Source organism: Petaurus breviceps, unplaced genomic scaffold (assembly GCF_028583685.1).
Source record: "Petaurus breviceps papuanus isolate PSGF00001 unplaced genomic scaffold, PetGlider_PUasm1.0 90822, whole genome shotgun sequence".
NCBI classification, from domain to species: domain Eukaryota; kingdom Metazoa; phylum Chordata; class Mammalia; order Diprotodontia; family Petauridae; genus Petaurus; species Petaurus breviceps.
Window position 1 is genome coordinate 25,744,867 of NW_027187351.1, and position 12,341 is coordinate 25,757,207.

Consider the following 12,341-nt stretch of genomic DNA (forward strand, 5'->3'; position numbering starts at 1 on the left):
CTAGGGCTGGTTACAGAATGCAAATAGAAAAGACTTCATGCAGAAAGTAAACAAACAAAAGACTTATAATCCAATTTTATATTATTTTAGTAATCACTATTTTAAAAAAGGAACAGATATGTGCTGCATTTTTTTAAAAAAGTCTTGCACATACTAGAGACAATCAGTGTACACAGGGTTAATTTCCATTTCTTAGTCAACCTACCTTCTACCCAAGAGGTTTTAATGAGAGTGAAACATATGACATAAGCATTTTCTACTTGCATAATAAATTACTACTTTTCCTAACTGACTACATTCAATGGTTTGTTAAATATTTCATTAGGTCAAAATGGTGAAAAGTGTAATTTCAGGGGCATGTGGATTCCAATTGGCTTTTTAGAGTTATAATTCTTGTTTGCATATCGAGTTTCTAAACAAAAAAGGAGAACAAGATTCATGACTAAAAAAAAAAAAGCATGCCATTGGTGCCTACTTACCTGCCATATCTATGGCGAATGGCCTATCAGCTCTCCAGCCCGTGTACCAGCCCACGACTTTGCCATTTTCCACCAAAGGGCGCTCATAGCGCCGCCCACCGACAAGACCCACTGGCCAAACAGAGACTTTTCGAGTTGTACGCATCTATGAAAAGGGAAAAAATGCTCTGATGTAAATATTTTAGGAAATTAATTTGAGAAGGGGAGTGTGGAAGTAGTCTTTTGCTTCTATTCTTAGAGACTAAATCTGGATACTTCCAAGGATGGGAAGATCTCTGACCCATCTGCTACATTCTGTGTTGCTATATTAATGTAAAATTATTTATAGGCTTTGTGGTAACAACTAAGGATAAATTCATTTACATTTTTTGTTTGGAGACTCTGGTCCTGAAAGTAGTAAAGTGAGTGTCACTATTAAAAAAAAAAATCATTGATTAATGTTAGACTTTTCATTTTCTGGCTTCATTTCTAATAATACAACCTTTCATTAAATCTCTCCATGTCACTCCCACTGTCCCCTTTTTTTTAGAATTTCATATCTACCTGGAGAGAGGGAGTATGGCATAAAAGATAGAAATCTGGCCTTGGAGTCAGCAAGCTCTGGGTTAAATGGTTAAATAAAGCCTGGCCTCAGACTGGGACTGGCTATGGAATTCTGGGCAATTCACTTAACCTTCGTACCCCCAGGCAATTCTAAGACTTTAAGTTGCATTAAAATGCAGAGAATCATACATTTTTTAGCAGCTCAAAGTGGGAAGTTTTCTGGTTTGGGTTGGTTGTTCTATGGGTGGAGAGGGAGGCTGAGCAGAAGGGACAGACTATAAATATATGCAAAAATAAATAAATTTATTATTTTTTTAAAGACTATAAGTTGCAGAAAAGGCAACTATCTGAACTGTTGAAATTTCACTGGGAATTCCCTTTACCAATGAAATCACATTAAAAAAATCACCTAAAAGCTAAAACTTTACTTCATACTAACTAAAATTTCCCATCCTTATAGTAATGCAGATTCACAAGTGTCTTGGACTAGGTTTAAACTATGATGAGGATATATGGTTTACTTTCTGGCCCAGAAGGGCATTAAAATACTCTTCAGGACTCCAAGGTTTGAATAAAAGAATCTCAGAGTTGAAAGGCACCTGAGAAGCCATCTAGTCTGGCCTATGCCTGAGGAGTAATCTGTTCTATAAAAATCGAGGCAAGTGGTTTTCCAATTTCCACTTTTAGCCTCTGGTAATATATAACATTTGACTCACAGTGATGCAACATTTTAGATTTTTAAATGACAGAATCTCTGAGTCAAAAGGGACACCAAAGACCATCTTATTCTCACTTGTATCAGAACAGAAATCCCCCTATACATAATTTCTGACAAGTGGTCAATGTCTCCAAATCCTGTTACTTTCTAGGTTTTTTAATAGCATCCAGGTGAGAAGGTTAGGGAGCAGTAACAATAGGAAGGATTCACTTAGCCTTTTGTAATACTGAGAAAAATCTTACTGAATAAAAACTCATTGTATCCCTTTTTATTAATTGGTGTTTTTGTTGCTAATCTGTCAAGAGAGATAAATCACAAGAAAGGGTGTTGATATTAGGTATCGTTTTTTGTTTAAAAAACAACAACAAAAACTCAACCTGAGTACTACTAGGTGGCAGAATGAGCACCTAGGTGACAGTGAATAAAAACACTGGGCTTGGAATCAGGTAAACTAATGTTCATGGGTTCAAATCTGGCCTCAGATACTTACTAGCTGTGTGGCCCTGGGCAAGTCACTCAGCTCTGTTTGCCTCAGTTTTCTCATCTGTAAAATAAGCTAGAGAAGGAAATGGCAAACCACTCCAGCATCTTTTTCAAGAAAACCCCAAATGGGGTCACAAAGAGGAAGACATGACTGAACAACAGGTGGCAGATTGGATAAAGCATGAGACCTGGAGTTAGGCAGCCCTTAGTTTGAATCAGACCTCAAACACTAATTGTGTGACTCAAGGCAAATCATTTAACTTTTCTGTCTCGTTTTCTTCATTTGTTAAAATAAGCTAATAACAGCATTTATCTTATAGTATGGCTGTGAGGATGGAATTTGATAATGTATGTAAAACACTTCACAAATCTTAAAGCTGTATATAGATATTGTTATTATTATTACCCTGGGCAAGTCACTTAACCTCTGTCTGCTTCAGTTTCCTCAATTGTAAAATAGGGATAATAAAAGCATTTGTCTCTTAGGGTTGTAAGGATCAAATGTGATCATATTTACTGCCAGCCACATAGTATAAAGGCTAGTTATAGCAATATTATTATCATCACTAGTGATTTGGTCCATTTTCCTACAACTTCTGCATCTACAAAACTATGTAACAATCACTGATGTTCAGAACTGCAATCCTGAAATTGTACATAAATGTCAATGATGAGAAAGACGTAGACTTCTTTCTTTCCTATTGATCCTCCTCACACATTCTTTGCTACAGCCTGACTGGCGTACTTCAGTCTTCCCAGACACAACATTGTCTCCTATGCTTCTCTCCCTTTGTGAAGGATATCTTCCCTCATTCCCACTTCCCTCTCCCCGGCCCCTCCCCAGAACAATGCCTAGTACATCTTAGGTGCTTAATAAATGCTTCTTAAGTTGAACTGCATTCATCTGGTCTCATTAAAGCAAGGCTGTCAGCATTACTGAAAGTTTTAAAATACTTTTTTGGAGGTATTAAGAAGGGACAGGAATATAAAAAACAGAAAGCATCCACAAAACATTACAAAAACAAACAAGAAAGTGATACCAAGGCTGTTCTAAAATGGTTACCCCTCAGCCACAACACCCCATTTCTCAGCTATTCAAAGGAATGAAGGTTTTGTCCGGTGAATTCTCCCTTCTCTGAACAAACAGCATTTGCTGTCTCTTGTGGCAAACGCTGTGTGCTACTTCTTGCATTGTTGTCTAGAACAGTTAACTCTTGTATTGCTACTTAACCTCTCCTGTATTTATGCCTTCTCTTTCCAAGGGATGTGAATGCCCAGGAAAAACAAAAATCAGTTTTTGGCAGCAGCGGAGGAGGAAGGGGGGAAGAAGGGCAAGTGTCTCACAGCTCTAAATATAACAGAATTTTATGAACAAAGCAATGTAAATCTATTGCGTTTTTATTTAATGTTATCCTAACAAAGTGACTTTGGATCTGTAAAAGATATTAAAAAAAAAGGATTATATATAGTTCAGCTTCTTCTCAATTTTCCATTTTCCTGCTCCCCAAAATGCCCCCCAACTTCAAAAAATCCAAGAAAATTGCATTTCTATTCTGTCTTTACAATTAAATTATAAACTCTTTGAGGGAAAGCAACACACCATGTCTTATAATTCTTTGTATCCTCCCACAGTGCCAGAGAATGATGCTTTGCACCTCGAAATTGCTAGGTAGTGCAATGGAGAGAGTACTGCACTTCAAAGTCAGGAAGACCTGAATCCAAATACAGCTTTAGACTCTTAATAGCTGTGTGACCTTGGGCAAATCATTTAACTTCTGAGCCTCAGTTTTCTCATCTGTAAAATAGGCTGTCACGAGGATAAAATGAGATCATATTTGCAAAACACTTAAAGATATTATTTAGAAGATGTGCAATAACCAAGTATTTTAATATAATTATTTTTATTTTAAACTTAAATACAAAATGAGAAAAGAAAAACATTGCCATATACATAGCAGACCATAGGAGAAGACTGAATATAAAACAATACATTTCCATTTCAAGAAAACCTATATATCAAAATTTACTAAGTACCTATATTATGTGCCAGACAACCATGCTAGATTAAAAAAAAAAAGTAAAACAGTCCCTGCCTTCAAGGAGCTTAAGTTATATTGGGGAGGCAATGTATACACATGTAGAAATATGAAAGATAAATGCAAAGTAATTTGGGGAGAGGAGGGGGACCTGGTAGTTGGAAGGACAAGGAAAGTCTTCATTCTGAAAGTGGGGCCTGAGCTGCTGAATCTTGAAGAAATACAGAGATTCTAGGCTTTTAATCTGTACTAATTGATTCTCACGTAAGAGGAGAAACAAGCAGAATACTCCTTAAAACCAACTTTGCCTAGTCTAGCAACTTAAAAATAGGCACCCATTAGAATTGGAACCCATTATGTGTTATTTCATACCAGATATGGTTCAACATATACCTTTCAAAATCTCCTGCAGAAAGCACTATTGTCTTACATGCATCCCTATTTTACTTTTCTTTAGGATGAAGAGAGTAAGCGGGAGTTAGTGTCTGTTAGCTAGAGGTAAACTAGGAAGATCAATTTCTTTTTCAGAATATGTTAAAAGAAATCATGATTTGTCACATTACACTTCAAAATTGAAAGAGCTCCAGATGCCCTTAGGGGAAAAATACATTTTTGTTTGTTTTCCAGGACTCAATGTTGAATTCCCAATCACATTCATAAGCACGTAACACGGGCCTATGCATCCTCTGTTCTGGAGAGAGCTTGCCAGACGTTTCAAAGGAAAATAGTGCAGCTATTTACAGAACCTCTTCATTTCACCCTTGCGATCTAGCCTTTGTTCTGTGTCCTTTTCACTCAATCTATGCTCTTTAAGGAATTCCTTGACAGTCACTTTCTCTACAGTGAAGGGGGGAAAATGTATCTCACTGTTACCATTAACTATAAAAATGCTTTCATTGAATGAAAATGCTCCTAGGCACTTAAAAGTCTAGTTATTTCCTTAATGTGAAGCAGCAGTTACAAGAAATGTGCCACATTTTACACCTTATACAACCTAAACAGCAAAATGTAAGATTTGGAAGTCAAGTTCCAGTCAGAAAGAAGGGGACTAATTTTTTTTTTAACAGCCTTTAAGTTCCAATACATTGACTGTGTGTCTGGCCTCCCTTCCCTTTCTACTAAAGCAAGAGAGGACAACTAGAAAGATTTCTGAATTTAGGATCAGGGAACTTGGATTCAAATTCCAGTTCTGTTACTGGAAGGTCATTGGTGTGACCTCGGTCTTGACCTAATAGGATCTTAACAAGGGCACTGGATGAGATGGCCTCCAAGGTCACTTCCATTTCCAAATCTATGGCCCTTTCACTCAATATTTCAATCTGACCGAGCAGTTCCTCCTTTCTTTTATTTTTTTCTGCTCCCTCCAGTCCCAAACAAACCCGCACACTAGTGTGAAATGATAAAAAAATAATCAGCTATAACTCACTGCCAGCATTCATTCCATAGGTTCATTGGCCTGGAAAAGACATAAAGGTTATCTAGTAACAGACAGACACTCCTCCAGGCTAAACATCATTTAGGTCAGCCCAGGGAAGGTGTGAATTTATGCCTACCCTTAAAAATGTCCAGAGAAGGAGGCATCATGACCTTTCTTTTCTCTAGTGTCTGTTGACCCTTACCAACTCTTGATTCTTTCTTGTGTATAACCCAATCCTTCTTACAATCATTTTAGCTTATGTTCTTCTGGCATCCTTTCAGGTTTTGGAGCAGAGTGCATCACAGTCTTTCCATTTACTTAAAAGTTTCATAAGACTATGTCTTAAGTAACTGTCAGAATATGTTTGGGATGAAAGAGGGAAAAAAAATTAAATGATCATCATTATCTAATCTTAAAGTTTGCCAAAGCACTTTAACCTCTTTGTGGGGAAAAACGGTATCACAAAAAAAATTTTTTTTAATGAGAAAGCTATGACTATCTATGGGGCAGCTAGTGGATAAAGCGCCAGGCCTGGAGTCAGGAAGACTCATGTTCCTGGGTTCAAATATGGTCTCTGACACTTACCAGCTGTGTGACCCTGGGCAAGTCACTTAACCCCGTTTACCTCAGTTTCCTCATCTATAAAAGGAACTAGAGAAGGAAATGGCAAACTATATCAGTATCTTTGCCAAGAAAAAACCCTAAATGGCATCATGAAGAGTTGGATATGACAAAAACCAAATAACACCAAAAATGAATCTCTTTCCTTCTTTCCTCCTTCCTTCTTTTCTTTCCTCCTTCTTTCTTTCTTTCCTTCCTTCCTTCTTTCCTTCCTTCCTTCCTTCCTTCCTTCCTTCCTTCCTTCCTTCCTTCCTTCCTTCCTCTCTCTCCCTACCTTCCTTCCTTCCTCTCTCTCCCTACCTTCCTTCCTTCCTCTCTCTCCTTCCTTTCTTCCTTCCTTCCTTCCTTCCTTTCTTTCTCTCTTTCTCTCTTTCTTTCTCTCTCTCTCTCTTTCTCTCTCTCTCTCTCTTTCTTTCTTTCTTTCTTTCTTTCTTTCTTTCTTTCTTTCTTTCTTTCTTTCTTTCTTTCTTTCTTTCTTTCTTTCTTTCTTTCTTTCTTGTTGCTATTGATTCATTTCAGTCATGCCTGACTCTTTATTACCCTATTCAAGATTATATGTATAGTTTCTTACTTCAAAGACAATTAGACCTATAAAATGGAAGACAGTGGAAGACCTAGCATTGACTTGAGTACTTTAAAAAATCAGAGAGGCTATCTAGCATGCCTTGGAAAAGAATGAGAGTTTCTAGTACAGCTCTGACAAGTAATCATGCCCAGTTTATCTTAGAAGATTTCCAGTGATGAAGAATTCCACTGGATAGCCCTAACTCAGGAAGTAGCTCCTTCTAGGGAGCAAAAATAATGACTTTCTGCAGCTTCTCTTCATTGCTCCTAGTTCTGCCTTATGTGGTTAAGCAAATAAGTCTATTCCTTCCTTCAACGAGACAGCCCTTTTAATATATGAAGGCAGATTCCACATTCCCACTAAATCTCCTTTTCTTTAGGCTAAACAACCAGAGTTCCTTAAGTCATCCCTTATACGACATAGTTTCCAGTTGGTCAATGTCTCTCTTATATGTGACACCCAGAACTGAACACAGTCCTCCAGATGTGCAAATTAGCAGGGTCAAACACATTAAGGAAGTAAAGAAGACTGCAAAACAATAATGTAGGAGGTCCAGTTAAAGGTCTATTTAGCTATACATAGGAATAAGTTCTCTACAATCTAAGGCCAGGGTCTTTTCCCTGGCATCTCCTGCCCATAAACATCCTTGATGTATTCCCATCTAGCAAGCAAATGAGGCTTATATGTTGTAACACTGACCGTCATTTTGCTATAGAATGGACAACTAACATTACATCTGCTATTTTTTTCCCTTTGGTTATGCAAACTGCTAGACATTTCCTTCAGAGTGGCTTTTCCCTTTTCTTACCGTGGTTCATTCTACATGCTGCTTTCTGTTTCTGATTTCACTTTATCTCCATGGATGCAGCCTAACTGTTCAGATTCAGTCAATTCAATATTTCCATTGCACAGAAATTTTGAGGGCCATCAGCAAATCACTTAGTTCAGCAACAGCTTTTAAAAATCACTTGTAAAAGTCTCTGACCAGTCGCCTTATTTTGCAAATGATAATAATCATCACAATTAAAAACAGGCAATGAATAATAAGTCAGAAGATCTAGTTTCTTCCTCAGCTACTAATTATCTGCCTTAATGTTAACTAAGCAAGTCACTTTCTTTTCTAGCCTGTTTCCATGTCTAGAAAATGAGGAATTTGGATTAGATCTGTAAGGCCCCTTTCAGATCTAAATCCTGCTGCACATGCGTGTGTCTGTGTCCATGTGTGTTTACTATGAAAACTAGTCAGAATCTTCTATCTACAATTATTCTCCCTTTGTAACCTTCCTCCAACTTTGGACCACTCCAACTTCCGCTGAAGAGTCTTTCCATTGTTTTTCGGGGGTTTTTTGTGTTGTTGCTGTTTTTTTTAAGACAACTGGAATTAGGTGACTTTCCCAGAGCCCCACAGCTTCTAAGTGTGTGAGGCTGGATTTTAATTCAAGTCCTCCTGACTCCAGGGCCAGGGCAGCTCCTAGCTGTCCCCTTTCCATTGTTTTTTAAACCAGTACAACTAGTAACCATCTAGTCTCTACTAAGGAAGAAGCCATCAATCACATTCTGACCTACTGCTAGTGACATGATATATACATATATGTATGTCTATATATGTGTGTATACATATGCATGACACAATATATAGCAGATAGATTAGTTGCAATGCTTGTATCTTTTTTTCCCCTCGTTTTATATTAGGTAAAATTGAGCAGTACTCATACTTACAAGGTTCCACCATAGTTTTTAAAAGAGATCTTTTTGTCAAATGGTGGGAAAAGCAGGAACCAACAGATCTAATTACAATTTTGATACTTATTGAATAATAAGTTCCATTTCATTAAAAGCTCATTCCCTTCCATGAGCTTTCTGCCAAAGCACAATATTCTTATGAAACTGAGAAATCACTTAAAAGTTCCGTTGTTAACTGTAGGATAGGGGAATGGAAATGATATTGCATAACAGGGCTTGGTACATGTAGAGTGTTTCTGACACTAGTCTGGTAGTGTCTCCTTTTGGGGCTAGTGCCCTACTGCCCTTTATTCATTTCATATGAAATCGTTTTTAGAAAAGAATACTTCAAAGATATAGGAATAACAAAACCACAAACATTTCTCTCCAATATCTTGGGGGCACATTCTTACCTTTCCCACCTCAGTTTCTGGGGAGAGTGGGCTCTGTCCTAGCATACAGTCCCACCAAGTTTATATACGAGTAGAATGCTGCCAACAAATGAGTTCTTGTCTTACGTATCCCTGACCTTTCCCCATATGGAGAGGTTGAGAATCTTGCCTCCAGGAGAGGTGTGATGATAGGTAACACAAGTACCTTGGAATAACTGTGGAGCATGTACAGACATTCTGTAACTGGTTCTGGTCTGCTAATAACGTACACATAGCAGCCTCTTTGACTGGCTGCGGTTACAGAATTGACTGATACCTGAGGTGTCTTCAAAAGGCTTTAGTTGGTCTTGGACATTCTCTTCAGCTGCTCTCTCTTAGTTTCATTACTTCATTTTCCAGTGAGACGATGCTGTAACAGGAGAGACCTTAGACCTTTTCCCCTCTGAAACCAATAGGTGGTCCCTTCAAAATAGGCCTCTGTCCTTTTGCCTTGCCCATTTTACCTTGCTATTTGTTCTCTCCCATTTTAGGTGAAGAGATTGGAAACTCCAGTCTAATGAGTGTTGAGAGATCAAGAGAGCAAGCGTCAGGAATTCCAGTTCTAACAATTCAGGTTTTGTAGCCAACTCAGCACTAATGTACTAAGGAGCAGGGAGTAACCTTCAGGACTCAGTTCAGGGGTAGCAGAGACAAGGACTCATTTGACAGCAGTGTTATATTTGGATATCATCTTGGTGGGACCAAGTATGTAGAAACTCTGTATGTAGAAACCATGCTAAATCTGAGCCCATATTCCCCAGAGACTGAGTTAGGGGTGGGAAGTGTGTGCCCCCAAGGTACTGGAGGGAAGTGTTTGTGCTTTTGTTTTTCTTATATCTTTGAAATGTTCCTTTTTAAAACTATTTGATGTTAAGTGATTAAAGGCTACTAGTTCCCATCACCAAATAATGAGGAAAAAAACTCAAACCAAAGGTAGTAAAGACATCACCAAAGCCTTCAGGGTACTCCAAGAACCTACAATGAAAGCCTTTGGCCTTATTCTGGGAGGGTTAGTCCGGAGCACGTGTGTTACAATTGAAAAGCAATATTTTAGTCTTTGATATGCTTCCTTATTCTTCTTATAGCTATTCTCTCCATTTACTTTTAAGTATTAGAGATAAAGAACAGGACCTTTGGATTTGATCAGAATAGGGAACTTCTTTTTGATGAAACCTCCTCACCCAAGGCATGGTGGCACCTTCCTTGCAATTCAGTCTTAAGGGGTGGCCTAGAGCACTGAGAGGTTGGTGACTTACCCAGAGTCACAATATGTGTCAGAGGTAGAAGCAGAACACAAGTCTTCTGACTCTGAGGTCAGCTCTCTGTGATCCATTATTCCCCAATACCTCTTGTGCCATTTACTTTGAAGTGACGTAAAAAAATTGTCATTCTTTTCTCAACAATTATTTACTGAATCAATCCTATGTAAACAAACTTTATTAGAACACCTGAGTTTTAGTCTTAACTTTGCTATGTACCTGTAAGCAAAGTCACTTAGTCTTTCTAGGTCCATTTCATCATCTGTAAAATAACAGCAACTTACATTTATATAGTACTTTATAAGTGTCAAAGTACTTTCACATAAACCATTTAAGTTTTTACTTACAGCAACTTTTGTGATGACAACATACCCCTTCATAGAAAGGTAAAAGGTCATAAAGGCTAAAATCATTGGACTTAGAGATGAAAAGTATTTCAGTCCAACTCTTCATTTTATAGCTGATAATATGAAGACCCAGAGAAGGAAAATGAGATACTACCAATTCACAGGTAGTAAGTAGTAGGGTTTAGATCTGAACTCAAAGAATTATCAATTGAATCAATGATTCAATTAAGAGATTGAGAGAAAAGAACAAATTCGAGTTGGGGAGGAATTCATACCAAGAAAAGAGCCAATGAGAAGGATATATAATATTGTATATATGGTATATTTTTTCAACATATTGATAGATTTACTAATTTTTTAAACCTTTTTTTTTTTTTTTAGTTTTGGTTTTTGCTTTTTGGAGGAGAGGAGGGTAGGGCAATTGGGATTAAGTGACTTGCCCAAGGTCACACGGCTGATTTTTATATGTATGTGTCAAGTGTCTGAGGTCAGATCTGAACCCAGGTCCTCCTGACTCCAGGGCCGGTGCTCTATTCACTGTGCCACCTAGCCGCCCCAAATCTTTTTTTCTTCAAAATAAAATTCTTTATTATATGGAGTGGCTATCTGGGAAAAGAAAGGGAGAGGGACACAAGCAGAAATTCAGGGAATGTAAAAAATACATATCAATAAAATTTATTTTTTTAAAAAAAGAACTGGTAAGAGCTTTTTGGAAAGCTTAGTTCTAAAACTGCTACCCACCTGCAATTTCCTATCAATGCAACAACAAGCCTTAAGAGCCTGCTATATCACAGGCACTGTGCTAAGCACGGGAGGCACAGATATAAAAGTGAAGCAGTTCCTGCTCCCAAAGATCTATAAACTTTACTGAAAACAATGAGAAAAATCTTAATGCACTCCAGACTAGTCATTCTATTCAGAGCCATATATACCCTTGGCAAACTGCTAGGTCTAAAATGTAAATCATATTTTATGCTCTCTGTAATTCTGCTTTGGTTTTGACCCTGTCCCTATGCATTACCACTGACATTTCAAGTCATATTTCAATGGCTCAATGGATCCACAATTTCATCCTCAAGGGAATTCCCTCCCCACCAGTGTATAACTCATCAGATACCTTCTCATTCTCTGTGATTGTTAATCAGATTATTTGATAATTCTTCCAGAGAGAATCTGCCCAATGTGCCAAAGGCCTTCCTTGGAGGTATTTAAATATTTCATAGATAAGAATCCAGCACTCACCCTCTCTACTTCTTATCTTTGACTTTTGTTCCATAAATGGTCCATCTCCTTTTCCAGCCAAAAGTGTCCTTTATCATGTCTCCTTACAGGTAAGCCACTGTGGTAAAAATGCTATACCTACCTGCTCCCACCTTAGGGTTTTCCATTGCCCTTTGGATCACATGCAATTTTGATTCTTCTTAGATTATGGTATTCTATGATTCATATCTATACAGGCTCACCAGAAAAATAGCAAAGTTAAAAGAATATGCTTTGACAGCATGAAGCAGTTTAGAATCACTGAAAGTGCCCTATGATTTTCTAAATTTTGTCCAGTCTGTTTTCCTCTTCCTGTTCAATTTTGGACCCAACTCTACTATCTGCAAGCTCTGAGATTATTTTACACATGCACAAACACATACTAAACTGCTCACCCATTCAGCAGCATGCCATAATCTGGGCAGGGTTCATTCAAAGGCTGCTAGGTTACACAGTGGGT

General features: G+C 37.8%; 1 protein-coding gene across 1 annotated transcript in view; it reads right to left on the minus strand.

Annotated features, from left to right (window-relative positions):
- Positions 1-12,341, minus strand: part of B3GAT2 (beta-1,3-glucuronyltransferase 2) — a 94,437-nt gene that overhangs the window by 49,834 nt on the left and 32,262 nt on the right. The window contains exon 2 of the mRNA XM_069070735.1: positions 480-624. Within this exon, the coding sequence (XP_068926836.1) occupies positions 480-624 (145 nt within the window). The remainder of the gene's footprint in view (positions 1-479; positions 625-12,341) is intronic.